This window comes from Diabrotica virgifera, chromosome 9 (genome assembly GCF_917563875.1).
Source record: "Diabrotica virgifera virgifera chromosome 9, PGI_DIABVI_V3a".
NCBI lineage: Eukaryota > Metazoa > Arthropoda > Insecta > Coleoptera > Chrysomelidae > Diabrotica > Diabrotica virgifera.
Genome location: NC_065451.1, coordinates 173,421,946 through 173,437,374, shown reverse-complemented (window position 1 = coordinate 173,437,374; position 15,429 = coordinate 173,421,946). Strand labels below are relative to the sequence as shown.

At 31.8% G+C, this 15,429-nt stretch overlaps 2 protein-coding genes across 2 annotated transcripts in view; one reads left to right on the top strand and one right to left on the bottom strand.

The window, feature by feature from the left end:
- LOC126891934 (LIM homeobox transcription factor 1-alpha) overlaps positions 1-15,429 on the top strand; it is a 366,239-nt gene that overhangs the window by 262,333 nt on the left and 88,477 nt on the right. The gene's annotated exons all lie outside the window — the stretch shown is intronic.
- Positions 1-15,429, bottom strand: part of LOC126891931 (uncharacterized) — a 106,055-nt gene that overhangs the window by 85,958 nt on the left and 4,668 nt on the right. The window contains exons 2-3 of the mRNA XM_050661279.1: positions 13,330-13,518; positions 9,667-9,912 (exon numbers count right to left, since the gene is read on the bottom strand). Coding sequence (XP_050517236.1) covers positions 9,667-9,912; positions 13,330-13,518 — 435 coding nt within the window. The remainder of the gene's footprint in view (positions 1-9,666; positions 9,913-13,329; positions 13,519-15,429) is intronic.

The window sequence follows — 15,429 nt, the reverse complement described above, 5'->3', positions numbered from 1 at the left end:
CAGTACAACTATTAACTCACTTAATTCTCTCTTCTCAAATACTCTCTATAACTATTAGGGGAGTTAGACCGGGCAGTATCATCGCCCCCGCTAGCGAAATTATTCCGATTCGATTTTTTTGCATAAACTTACTCAAAAAGAGGCCCTTATAACATATCCACAGGGTGCCGGGCGGTGCCGTGGTCGAAAAATTGTTTAAATAATTTTTTTTTAACAAATTCACAAAAATAATTTTTTTCATATCGAACAATTTTTGCCATCGAGCCATTATTTGTAGTAGCTCCATCTTTAAATGAACATTCCAAATACTCTGTTTTTGTCCTACTAAGTTTTAAACCTTTTTCCTCCAAAGCTTGTCTCCACTGTTCCAGTTTCTGTTCTAAGTCTCTTTCACTATTTCCTACTAACACAACATCATCAGCATACATTAAGCACCATGGAATGTTACCCTGTATTTTCGCTGTTATCTGGTCCAAAACTAATGAGAATAAATACGGACTAAGCACAGAACCTTGATGCAATCCTACTTTCACATGAAATTTATCAGTCTCTCCCACACCTGTCCTAACACTAGTCGTTACTTCCTCATACATATCCCTCACAATCTTTACATATTCACCAGGGACTCCTTTCTTATTGAGTGCCCACCACAGAATCTCTCGAGGAACTCTATCATATGCTTTCTCAAGATCAATGAATACCATATGAGCGTTTGTTCCTTTACTCCTGTATTTTTCCATCAACTGCCTTATAATGAAAATTGCATCTGTTGTTGATCTACCCTGCATAAAGCCAAATTGATTCTCGGATATTTCGGTCTCTTCACGTATCCGTCTATCAATTACTCTTTCCCATATTTTCATGGTGTGGCTAAGCAGTTTTATAGCCCTGTAGTTTGTACATTGTTGTATATCTCCCTTGTTTTTGTAAACAGGTACCAGTATACTGCTTCTCCATTCGTCTGGCATTTGTCCAACTTCCATAATTCTATTAAATAGACCTGCTAGCCACCTTGTTCCTGTCTCTCCCAATGCTCTTCGTACTTCCCCAGGAATATCATCTCGTCCTACCGCTTTTCCTTTCTTTATTTTTTGAAGCGCTTGAGCCACTTCCTCGTTGGTTATTTTGGTGACCATTGCTGCTACTGTCTCCGTTGACTCTACAGGCTGTCTGTCAAATTCTTCATTTAATAAGCTGTCAAAGTACTTTCTCCATCTCTTTTTGACATCCCTTTCGTGAACTAGTATTTTATTATTTTCATCTCGGATACATCTAATCTGATTAAAATCTTTTGCTTTCTTTGCTCTCTGTTTGGCTATTTTATATATCTTCGTTTCGCCTTCCCTGGTATCAAGTTGATCGTATAGGTTTGAATACGCTTCTGCTTTAGCTTTTGCTACTTTCGCTTCCTTTTTGGCGACCATATAGTTTTGAAGATCTATGTCCGATCTGGTTTCTTGCCACTTCTCCTTTATTTTTCCTTGTACTTCATTTGACCACCACCAAGTCTCTTTATCTTCAAACTTCTTTCCTGACGTTTTCCCAAATATTTCAATAGCCGTCTCTCTAATAATATTGGCCATTTTTCTCCAAATTGTGTTAGGGCTTCCTTTCATGTTCCAACATATTTTTTCTACTATTCTTTCCCTGAATAGACCTTCCTTCTCACATTGAAAAATGCCACAAAGAAAGGATTTCTGAACAATAATTGTTGGAAAAAATTTTAACTAAATACGCATTTTCTGAAAAAAGATTATATAAAAAATATATTCACAATCATAAAATGTATAAAAAAAAATAAAATCTTGCATTGGGATTCGACTTACACACACCCGTCACCCGACTTACCACTTACACATACTTGTCATGTGGGAAGCTAATCATGTGGGAATTTAATCAAATTTTTGATTTTGTGTGTGTGTGTGTGTGTGTGTGTGTGTGTGTGTGTGTGTGTGTGTGTGTGTGTGTGTGTGTGTGTGTGTGTGTGTGTGTGTGTGTGTGTGTGTGTGTGTGTGTGTGTGTGTGTGTGTGTGTGTGTGTGTGTGTGTGTGTGTGTGTGTGTGTGTGTGTGTGTGTGTGTGTGTGTGTGTGTGTGTGTGTGTGTGTGTGTGTGTGTGTGTGTGTGTGTGTGTGTGTGTGTGTGTGTGTGTGTGTGTGTGTGTGTGTGTGTGTGTGTGTGTGTGTGTGTGTGTGTGTGTGTGTGTGTGTGTGTGTGTGTGTGTGTGTGTGTGTGTGTGTGTGTGTGTGTGTGTGTGTGTGTGTGTGTGTGTGTGTGTGTGTGTGTGTGTGTGTGTGTGTGTGTGTGTGTGTGTGTGTGTGTGTGTGTGTGTGTGTGTGTGTGTGTGTGTGTGTGTGTGTGTGTGTGTGTGTGTGTGTGTGTGTGTGTGTGTGTGTGTGTGTGTGTGTGTGTGTGTGTGTGTGTGTGTGTGTGTGTGTGTGTGTGTGTGTGTGTGTGTGTGTGTGTGTGTGTGTGTGTGTGTGTGTGTGTGTGTGTGTGTGTGTGTGTGTGTGTGTGTGTGTGTGTGTGTGTGTGTGTGTGTGTGTGTGTGTGTGTGTGTGTGTGTGTGTGTGTGTGTGTGTGTGTGTGTAAAACGTTACTACAATTATAAACTTGCTTTTGTCTGTGTCCTCACAACAATAAAAACTAATATACAATATTTGTTTATCCATAACCTCCATATTGAACAATTATTGTCATGTCATTTGAACACCCAATTAGAGCAAAGGTATAATGCGTCTGAGCCGGGGACAAAGGTTTTTGATGAATTCGCGCATATTAAATTTCACTCCCATCGCGCCTAAAGAAGTATAACTTTAAAAACTATTTAAAAATCAGTACAACTATTAACTCACTTAATTCTCTCTTCTCAAATACTCTCTATAACTATTAGGGGAGTTAGACCGGGCAGTATCATCGCCCCCGCTAGCGAAATTATTCCGATTCGATTTTTTTGCATAAACTTACTCAAAAAGAGGCCCTTATAACATATCCACAGGGTGCCGGGCGGTGCCGTGGTCGAAAAATTGTTTAAATAATTTTTTTTTAACAAATTCACAAAAATAATTTTTTTCATATCGAACAATTTTTTTTTTGATAAATTTGGCTTATTCTGAGCAAAAAAGGTGTCTGGTCATTTTTTTCTAAAATTGATTTTTGTCGAATTATATGCGATTAAATATTTGAAAAATGCGAAAATGGCCATTTTCAAGGCTTAATAACTCGATTAAACATTACTATTATGAAATTAAAAAAGTCACCAAATCAAGTTTCAAATCCCTTCTTCAAGGTCCTGAAGAGATTTTCGTCATTATTTTATTAGAAAGCTGTTATTTTTAATTATTAACAATTAGCGCTATAGTCCAGGATGTATCGTCGCCCCCGTTAGTGAAATAATTCCGATTCCATTTTTTTGCAGAAACTTACTCAAAACGAGGTCCTTATAACATATCCACAGGGTGCCGGGCGGTGACGTGGTCGAAAAATTGTTTAAATAATTTTTTTAAACAAATTCACAAAAATAATTTTTTTACTTCGAACAAATTTTTTTTAGATAATTTGGGACATTCTGAGCAAAAAATGTCTCTTGTGATTTTTTTCTAAAATTGATTGTTGTCGAATTATACGCGATTTATAATTTGAAAAATGCGAAAATGGCCATATAACTCGACAAAAATAAATTTTAGAGAAAAATCACAAGAGACCTTTTTTACTCAGAATAATCCAAATTATCTAAAAAAAATCGTTCGCAATAAAAAAATATTTTTGTGAATTTGTTTAAAAAAATTGTTTAAACAATTTGTCGACCACGGCACCGCCCGGCACCCTGTGTATATGTTATAAGGACCTCGTTTTGAGTAAGTTTCTGCAAAAAAATGAAATCGGAATAATTTCACTAACGGGGGCGACGGATACATCCTGGACTATAGCGCTAATTGTTAATAATTAAAAATAAATAACAGCTTTGTAATAAAATAATGACAACGACCTCTTCAGGATCTTGAAGAAGGGGTTTGAAACTTGATCTGGTCACTTTTTGAATTTCATAATAATAATGTTTACTCGAGTTATTAAGCCTTGAAAATGGCTATTTTCGCATTTTTCAAATTTTTAATCGCATATAACTCGACAACAATTAATTTTAGAAAAAAATGATAAGAGACCTTTTTTGCTCAGAATAAGCCAATTTATCTAAAAAAAAAAAATTTGTTCGAAATGAAAAAATTATTTTTGTGAATTTGTTTAAAAAAAATTATTTAAACAATTTTTCGACCACGGCACCGCCCGGCACCCTGTGGATATGTTATAGGGACCTCTTTTTGAGTAAGTTTCTGCAAAAAAGTCGAATCGGAATAATTTTGCTAGCGGGGGCGACGATACTGCCCGGTCTAAGTGCAATTATAACGAAAAGATGCATTGTTTCGGAAAAATTCAAACAAGCTTATATTTTTCTAAAATTTCTTTTGATAGTTTATATACATGTTAAAGTAAAAAGTTCTACTCGCAGATTTGACCGCTAATTGTTTATTAATTGTTTAAACAATAACAATTTTTTTGTATAAATAATTTTAAAAATACCGTTAAATTCATCATTTTACTTTGATCAAATACCTATGTTTTTATTTTGTTTTTGATTATGCTGAATCCGAATATGGCATTGCAATTTGAAAATTCTTATACAGAAGCTCTTATACAGTGTGTCTGCGAAGCTAGAAAAATGAACCACATGGAAAACTTTTTTATTATCAATTTTACGAAAAAAAGGTATTCTTACGAGGAAACAGTAGCGATCAACAGGTAGCGAAAACGCGTTCCAAGATTGCGGCTGTAATTTTGAATATTTTTTCGAGATATTTGGCACACGTATTCGTAATATAATAAAGAATGGCGAGTTTGAAAAATGGCCAATTTGAAAAATATATTAATATGTGGAAATTACTCTGTAATTAAATACAATATTAAAAAAACGAGCCTATACCGCCATTAAGAAGAACAAAAAAATACATTTTCTTCAAATAAAATTTTTTATCCGATGCCTAGATTTTGTGTCATTTTGGAACTACTAAATTTTTTTATTTCATTAGTAGTTCCAAAATGACACAAAATCTAGGCATCGGATAAAAAATTTTATTTGAAGAAAATGTATTTTCTTGTTCTTCTTAATGGCGGTATAGGCTCGTTTTTTTAATATTGTATTTAATTACAGAGTAATTTCCACATATTAATATATTTTTTAAATTGGGCTCTGTACCGCCATTCTTTATTGTATTACGAATAAGTGTGCCAAATATCTCGAAAATATATTCAAAATTACAGCCGCAATCTTGGAACGCGTTTTGGATACCTGTTGATCGCTACTGTATCACCTTAATAAAATGCTCTGGATAGTCAAAAATCTAAAACTCAACCATCAGATATCAAATTTTATCAATTTTATACGAGTTATGTCAAAAATATAAACTTCGTTAAAGAGTAAAGTACCTTTATATTCCAGAATATCAAAAAATGCTATTATAAAAAGTTGTTTGAAATTAGAAACTATGTCGAAATATACAATTACATCATTCTAATCGAAAAAAAAACTCATTTTTTTCTCAAATTACGGATACTCATCATCATTTTATTACAATTATGATAACTATTTTATTATCACTTTTACGAAAAAAAGTTATTCTTCATAAAATACTCTCCCTGATCTAAAATCTAAGATACAACCATCAGATTGTCAAACTTTTTTAATTTTATACGAGGTATGTAAAAAATATGAATTTTTCTTAAGAGTTAAGTGCCTTTATTATTCACAATATTTTAATTAGAAGGATGTAATTAAACACTAAAACAATTTTTTTAATTCCAAACAACTTTTCTTAATAACAATTTTCGATATTGTGAAATGTAAAGGTACTTTACTCTTGAGTGAAATTCATATTTTTTGACATATCTCGTATAACATTAATTAAATTGGATATTTGATGATTGCATCTTAGATTATATACGATGCAGAGTATTTTAAAAAGAATAACTTTTTTTCGTAAAACTGACAATAAAAAAGTTATCAATAGGTTCCAAATTACGCAGACATACTGTATAAGAGCTAAAAAAAATTTTTTTTGCTGAACATTTATTATTGTTGAAGCTTATTATTAAATGTATTTTAGGTACCTAAATTTTACAGAAAAAAGTTTTGATCACTTTGTATAAACATTTGTTTAGCTGGTAATTTTCGGATTTTGTATTACATTTTTGTTATCTTTCTTAATTTTCTTAAAAAGAAATAGTTTATTTCATTTCTAAAGTAAAATAGTTTAGTGCGTTTTAAAGATTACATCCTAAGCTTTACAAAAGCACTTATAAAATTGTAATAGATCTGTTAAAACTTGAATAATACCGTCTTAAATTGGTGGTAATTCTATAAAACTACGAAGATTTCAAAAATTACATTTTTTGAAACGTCATATCATTTGAATTAAATTTTTGAGATTTTTTTTTTAATAAAACATCATTTATTAAGATGATTGAGAGGTAAGTTGTGCAAATTTGAGAGTTTTATAAGTGAAATTGTATTAGTTACACATTTTTAAATCAGTTTTAACAAAGTTCATGTAAGGCTCACTTTCCGCCCACCTAAGAGCTGAGAGAAAGAAACACAGAAGAGGACCTATGGAACAACCGGACGAAGTGGCGATTGGAAGTCGGAAAACGGAAGAGAATGTTATATAAACCGACATGTAGTAGTAGACTCTTAAACAATATTGATATTCAGATAAAAATGCTGTATTGTTAGTGTGACCAACTAACCCGAAAAATCCGGGACATGGCCCGAATTACGAAGTCGTGTCCCGGCGTCCCGGACAAGTCTTCCGGGCCATCCGAATTTTCAAATTCCATTTTGAAATTTTTAATACTTTATTCTTCTAAGAATTCACATCAAATTGAATTGGTGGGACGAAAAAAAGCCTACAATTTGAGTGTTATATTAATACCACATTCAAAACGTATGCATTTTATATCGTCGTATTATAAACTTACGTGCATAGAAATCGGCCCACTTAAAAATTTGGTCATTTTTGATGTCTCCTATTTCCTAAACCTGTTGGCTGATTTAAGTGATTTTTTTAGTATGTTATAGCCTAATTCTTTAGCAATATGGCTGTAATAATATTGTTGCTAAACTGGTAGATTTATTTATTATTGTATACCGGGTGTACGAATCAACCTGTGTTTTGTTCTCAAAGTTCGCATCACACTGTGGAATATTCTAGAATTTATAAAGTACTGAAATTGAAACACAACTATTATAGCCTCAGGTTTTCTTAACACTCTGTTTTTTGATTTATTCGGTTATGTTGGATAATAAAAGAGTTAGGTACTTTAACAACTTGAAATGTTCTTCATCAATACAAGGTGTTTCTAAATAAGTGGAACAAACTTTAAGGGGCAATTCTGCATAAAAAAATAATGACAGTTTGCTATTTAAACGTACGTTTGCAAATGTTTCGTTTCCGAGATACGGGATGTTGAATTTTTTCTTACAAACTAACGATTTATTTATTGCTCTAAAACCAGTTGAGATATGCAAATGAAATTTGGTAGGTTTTAAGAGATAGTTATTGCCGATTTCTTGATACAAAACTAAGAATTTAATATTCACCATTGGCGCGCATACGGGTAATATGACCGATCATATTACCCGTATGCACACCAATGGTCAATATAAAAATCTTAAAATGATGAAAGGGTTGCCAATGCGAGTCCATTATACAATTGGATATGGTAATTGAGTCAATACTCGCAATCTTTAGTTTGTATTTTTTATTAGTTGTTATGTAATCATGGGGCAACCGGTTTCGAGTCTTACAATATATGACTCATCATCAGGCCCAGTACAAAAAGTCTTCTCTATACAAACTACAAGCTAAAAAACACAAAACGAGAGACATGTACACATATATATAAAACATGAAAAAACAACTTTGTCTTGGTTTCAATCACATACAATAAAGCCAAGCAACTGTTTAGTATTGAACTCAACAGTCCATATCATGTAAAATGAGACATTATATCATTGGGAGCGACCAATCTGATGAAAAGTGCTTGGTATATAATTTGATATATATACTACCATCAATCCTTAACTAGTCAAGGGTCGATGGAGTCCTGGTAAGATAGTATGCGATCAAAAGGCAAGGACTTACCAGGACTCCATCGACCCTTGACTAGTTAAGGATTGATGGTAGTATATATATCAAATTATATACCAAGCACTTTTCATCAGATTGGTCGCTCCCAATGATATAATGTCTCATTTTACATGATATGGACTGTTGAGTTCAATACTAAACAGCTGCTTGGCTTTATTGTATGTGATTGAAACCAAGACAAAGTTGTTTTTTCATGTTTTATATATGTATATGTGTACATGTCTCTCGTTTTGTGTTTTTTAGCTTGTAGTTTGTATAGAGAAGACTTTTTGTACTGGGCCTGATGATGAGTCATATATTGTAAGACTCGAAACCGGTTGCCCCATGATTACATAACAACTAATAAAAAATACAAACTAAAGATTGCGAGTATTGACTCAATTACCATATCCAATTATAAAAATCTTAATTGTATGTCAAAAAATGCGCAATAACTACGTATTAAAACCCACCAAATTTTATTTGCATATCTCAACCGGTTTTAAAGAAATACATAAATCGTTGTAAGAAGAAATTCAACACCCCGTATCTCGAAAATGAAGCGTTCGCGGACATATGTTTATAAAACAAAAGGTAATTATTTTTCATGCAGACTTACCCCTTAATGTTTGCCATATTTATTTAAAAACACCCTGTATTGCCGAAAAACAAGGCTAGTTGTTAAAGTACCTAACTTTTTTATTATCAAACATAAGGGAATGAATCAAAAAACAGAATATTAAGAAAACCTCAGGCTATAGTTTGGTTTTAATTTCAGTATTTTGTATATTCTAGAATATTTCACAGGGTGTTGCGAACTTTGAGAAAAAAACACAGTTTGATTTGTACACCCGGTATGCAATAAACATTTACATGTTTACCAACAGTATTACTATAGCGATATTGCTAAAGAATCAGGCTATAACATATGAAAAAAATCGCTTAAATCGGCCAACAGGTTTAGGAAATACGAGTCATCAAATATGACCAAATTTTTAAGTGGGCCGATTTCCATGCACGTAAGTTTAGTTCTACAAAAATTCAAACTCTGTACTTTTTCCGGTTTCTGTATTTTAATTATTCTCTTCTGAAAAGATGATTTAAAAACATGAATATCAAATAATGATAATTATATTTTAACCCAAGGTTCAATTTACATGGAAATTCAACATTAGTTGATTTTCTAATTTTTCGTTTTTAGAGAACGATTTCCGGATTGGAAGTCGAAACGTCAAAAACTAACAAAAATGTAATTATCATTACAACCCATTCCATCAAAAAAATTTTTGTCAACATAAAAATATTAAATAATAATCTATACAATGATGATAATCAAGTTTTATATTAAAAAAAAATGGCCCGATTTTCATTGAAAAGTCCCGAATTTTAGGTAGTTTTTTCAGCCTTGTCCCGAATTTGACTAAATTGGAGTTGGTCACACTATGTATTGTATAATTTCGTATATTACTTTTAGAGCTAGTTATTTACCTGGTCTTTGTCGTTTTATTAATTTGGGTATTCTAGCATCACTTGACTTCTTTTTGATAATGTAATTAGAGAAAGTATTTCGTATAATTGGTGAAACGTCTATTTTTGGTAGTCTTTCAAATTTTTCGTCTAAGGTTAGCGTTTTCACATTTGTTCGTTGTTTTTTTGAAGAAGGTCCAGCCTCATTCGTATTACTTTTTTTATTTATTCGAAAATTTTCCTTATTTTCCCAGTCGGATTCTGGAACTGAAACCAATTTTCTATGTTTATAAGAAATTATATGTTACAAAATGGTTAGCTAAGGTTGAGACGATAGAAGTGTTAATTCCATCCAAACTAAACAGAACATATTATATGGGATATTTTAACAGTCAAGAGGATAAAGGTGTTATGTTACATTTTTGATACATGACAATATTTATCCACTAAACAGTGTTCAAGGTTTTGTTTACAACACAAAAAGGAGTTATGAGTTATGTACACAAAAGTTTAGTTACACATAATCTTGATGTTTCCTTTGATAGTGGAGTCACTGAAGGTAGATATGAGCTACTACCTCCGATTTCGTTCAACCTCCATCGATTTGCATAAAAATTGGTGAGTGGTTAGAGGATATCTCAAGAAACAAAGGTGACATGGTGCCAACATGAGCTTTTACCCTGGGGGAGGATGCCACCCCTTCTCTGGGTGAAAATTATTTTATTAAAAATAACCCCATAGTTAGATAGGGGGACAAATTCTAAGCAAAATTTGTTATATAAAATTATTAAAATAAATCAAAACTTTTTGAGTTATTAAAGATCAAAAATTTTAATTTTTCGTAAGAAAAATGAATGTTTTTAACCGATTTTTCATGGATAACTCAAAAACTATTAGCTTTTACAAAAAAGTTATTATTACCAAAATTGAAGCTAATAAAAAATTAAATAAACCCCTTACAAAAAAAATCTTTTAATATTAACTAAAAGTGAGTTATAGGTAATCGAATGCATATTGTTTTCGGCGAGTACCGAAAGTATTCAAGCTTAAATTACGGAAAAAATAATGCATTTTATAACATAGACTTATTACACATTTGTGAAAGTACTTAGAAATATCTATCAAATGAGATACAGAACAAGTTAATAGCATTAAAATTTATGCTTCAAAAATTTTTCAAACTTTATTTTTTAAAATTTTTTAATGTTATCGTTTTTACGTTTTTTTAATAACTCCGTTAATTTTTAATAGTCCTGTCGCCAGGGGGGGTACAACGGCCTCCTTAATTCAGATGGACTTACCCAAGTTTTTTTTTTATATATTTTGACCCGTAGAATACGAATTTTTTAGGTAACAGTTGATTCGGATGTCGATAAGATTGTTATAGACAAAGAACTTGAGGAATTACAAAACAGCGATTTCTCGCAAAACAAAACATCTTTTTGTATTTCTTGGGTCATTTTAAGCAAAAAATATTCCTACAAGTTTTTTCGTAGAATGCATAGTTTTCGAGATAACCGCGGTTGAACTTTCAAAAAATCGAAAAATTGCAATTTTTGAACCCGAATAACTTTTGATTAAAAAATAAAGTAGCAATTCTGCTAACCGCATTTGAAAGTTTAAATCAAGTTATATCGGTTTTGATTATTTTCATTGCTAAAAATTAATTTTTTTATTGTTAAACTAATCTATAAACACATAGTGTTTCCCGTAACTAATACATGCGTTTTAACGCATGCTACGTAGAAAATGCCTCGCTTGCACTTGTAGCTACTCTACCTACTCGTTCGATTTTAAATGAGAAATCATAGAAAACATCACTCAAGCACTAGGTGTTTATAGCTTTGTTTTAACAATAAAAACAATATTTGTTTAACAATAAAGTAATACATTTTTAGCAATGCAAATAATCAAAACCGATATAATTTGACTTAAACTTTCAAATGCGGTAAGCAGGATTGCTACTTTATTTTTTAATCAAAAGTTATTCGGGTTCAAAAATTAGAATTTTTCGATTTTTTGAAAGTTCAACCGCGGTTATCTCGAAAACTATGCATTCTACTAAAAAACTTGTAGGAATATTTTTTGCTTAAAATGACCCAAAAAATTCAAAAAGATGTTTTGTTTTGCAAGAAATTGCTGTTATGTAATTCCTCAAGTTCTTTGTCTATAACAATCTTATCGACATCCGGATCAACTGTTACCCAAAAAATTCGTATTCTGCGGGTCAAAATATATAAAAAAAACTTGGGTAAGTCCATCTGAATTAAGGAGGCCGTTGTACCCCCCCCCCTGGCGACAGGACTATAAGATATCAGGTTTACCTAAAAACGGTAATTCCAAAGGCTATTAACACGCGTTGAATTAATCTTTCAAACCCCTTACTTTTTTAAAAATCAAAGATTAAATGGCCACGGTTACATAGTTCTCGCAGCAAAATTTAAACTTTAAACGTTTCTATCTCGGTTATTTTTCATCCTACAGAAATTATAAAACAGGTATAATATTTGATATAGAAAAAACTAAAATTTGGTTATTTACCATTTTTTTACATATGTTGAGTATTTTTATAGTTATTATCAAAAGAAAATGAAAATGAGGATAATTTTAAAAATTCTGATTTTTTTAAGTTATATCTTTTTTCAAAAATATGCATTTTAAACCGGTGAAAATTGTTAAAATCATTACTTATGCTAATACAAAGAAATTTTTGTAAGAATTACTATAAATTTTAATTTTTGTGGAAATGGTGTATGTTTTATTTTTCACTTTTTCCTAAAAAATTCGAAAGGGTTCTCTTAGTTTCATCATAACTTGCTTAATTTTGATGCTATTAACTTCTTCTGGAGCTCATTTGTTAGTTATTCTGAAGTGCTTTGATAAGTGTTTAACAGGTATATTTTATAAAATGCATCGTTTTTCCGTTATTTAAGCTTGAATACTTACATTTGAGTACTCATCGAAAAAAATATACATTCAATTATCTGTAATAACATTAGTTTAGTACTTTAAGTGAATAGTGAATTCAATTTTTTATTGCCTTCAATTTTCGTAAGAATAACTTTTTTGTAAAAGCTAATAGTTTTTGGGTTATACGTGAAAAACAGCTTTAAAACATGCATTTTTTTACGAAAAAATAAAATTGTTGATCTTTAGTAACTCAAAAAGTATTGATTTATGTTAATAACTTAATATAACAAATTTTGCTTAGAATTTGTCCCTCTTTAGATTTTTGGTATTATTTTTAATAAAATAATTTTCAGCCCAGAAAAGGGGTGGCATCCACCCCCAGGGTAAAAGCGCAAGTTGGCATCATGTCAACTTTGTTCCTTGAGGTATCCTCTAACTGCTCACCAATTTTCACGAAAATCGATGGAGGTTCAACGAAATTATAGGTAAAAACCTTCAGTGACTGCACTATGAATATTATAATTAACAAAAGAAAATAGCCCAAAGTTATTTATTTTTTAAGTCATTCATTGGAATTAAAAACAAAATAAAAAAGCTCCAATGGCAAATGCGTTTTGTCAATTTACTCAAAACTTAAAAAATGCGACATGATACCTTTATCCACTCATGTCTTTTATTAATAACAAAGATGTCCTCAACGCCTGTATGGCAGCTCCAGATAAGAAGTAAAAAATTTTTGAAAGAAGTAAATGTTTTGACTATAATTATTTTTACCTGGGGCTAATGCTATCCTATCTGATTTTTTGTTTTTTTGCGGCTTACTGCAATCTTGATCGTTATATATTGGAACGAATCCATCTGTTTTGACATCTTCTGCTACATAGACAGTGTTATTCCCCTCTTGCAATATGTTTTCGATTTCTTTCTTACATTTATTTTTTAACATCGTTCTTGAAATATTTCCTGAAATGACAAAATAGTACTTATTTATATTTATATTGTATTTTTTTTGATAGTTGACAGCATATTAAAGAGAAAACAATTATAATTAAGTACTAAATCATTTTCGAAGTCAGAAGGATTGGCAGTGGACCAAGTCTTCTACAGTTGGTTTTGAAAAGCCAGAAATAAAGCAATTCAAATATCTGGGCCGCTACTCAAAAGATACGATGGATGGTTTGAAGACGAAAAAAATTTTGAAGCGTCAATTGGATGTTTGGAATGTTTCTGTAACCGTCATAATAAATATAATGTTTAAATCAAATTGTGGTCTGCAGATATTAATTTGGACGACAGAGAGGACTGGAACACCAAGTTAACATTATGTTAAAGAATTATTATTCACGAGATGTATACAATGCTGAGAAAACAGAGGTTTATTTACCAAGCCGTGCCTAACAAGACATTTGCATTAAAAATATGAAAAATGTACAGAGAAGAAGGCAGCAAAATAATGTTTGACTATTTGGCTATTAGTATGATACAATTGATTCAAAAGATGGCATAACCCAGACATCCAAAGTGAAAGTTATCCTCCAACACCAAATTATTCTATCTGGTCCATATAATGTTCAGGAAAACGTCACACTATTTTGAGCGTCGGGTTTGTGGGGGGAGGGGGGGGGAATCGCTAAATTCGTAGCTTTTTACGTTTTTCGTCAATATTTCTATAACTATGCGGCTTAGCATGAACAACGGTTCCAAAGTTACGGAGGTAGTATAGTATAATTGGTCCAAAAAAGACCTAACCCAGACATCCAAAGTAAAATTTTTCCTTTAACACCAAATTGTTCTATATGGTTCACATATTGTTCAGTAAAAAGTTACACCATTTTGAGCGTCTGATTTGGCGGGGAGATGGGGGAGAAGTCGGTAAATTAGTAGTTTGTTTACGTTTTTCGTCAAAATTTCTAAAACTATGCATTAGCGTAAACAATTTTTTATACAAAAATGTTTTAAATAAAATTCAAAACAAAAAAGGTCCTATGCATAATATAAAATCAACGGTTCCAGAGTTACGGAGGATGAAAAGTGGAGATTTTCGATAATTTTTATATTTTTTGGGCAATTGATGATGGTTTTGGGTGGTGAGGTTGACGTTTCTTCAAGGGCTTATCACTAACATACCATCGGCCACTGAAATAGCAAATTTTATTTACAAAACACAATCCTGTTAAAGAAAATTTCTTTCATCAGTAATAATATAAATTGCCCAAAAAATATAAAAACTATCCAAAACCTCCACTTTTCACCCTCTGTAACTGTGGAACCGTTAATTTTATAACAATTATGTGTAAAACCTTTTTTGTTTTAAATTTTATGTAAAACATTTTTGTATAGAACATTGTTTACGCTAAAGCATAGTTTTAGTTTTAGAAATATTGACGAAAACCTTAATAAAAAAAAACTACTAATTTACCGACTTCTCCCCCATCTCCCCCCCCCCAAACCGGACGCTCAAAATTATGTAACTTTTCACTGAACAATATGTGGACCATATAGAACAATTTGGTGTTGGAGGAAAACTTTTACTTTGGATGTCTGGGTTTGGGTCTAGTTATACCATACTATATGTGCAAATATGAAATGATCGAAAGAAGATTCATTAGAAATTGGATAAAGTATAAATTCCTGCTGTTTTAGCGGTAGTCATATTGACAAATTACGCTTAGAATGGGTTTCTAACAAGAAGGCTTGGATGAAAACAGAAATTACGACAATATGGCTGCATAAATTGACAAAAAATAAAAAAACACAATAGAAATGTGCTTATTTTCATGGATAATGCCACGTCACATTCTAAAGTTCCATTAGGAAATGTTTAAATGTTCTTGATACAGTACAAGGTAGAAATATCAGCATTGCAGGAAATTA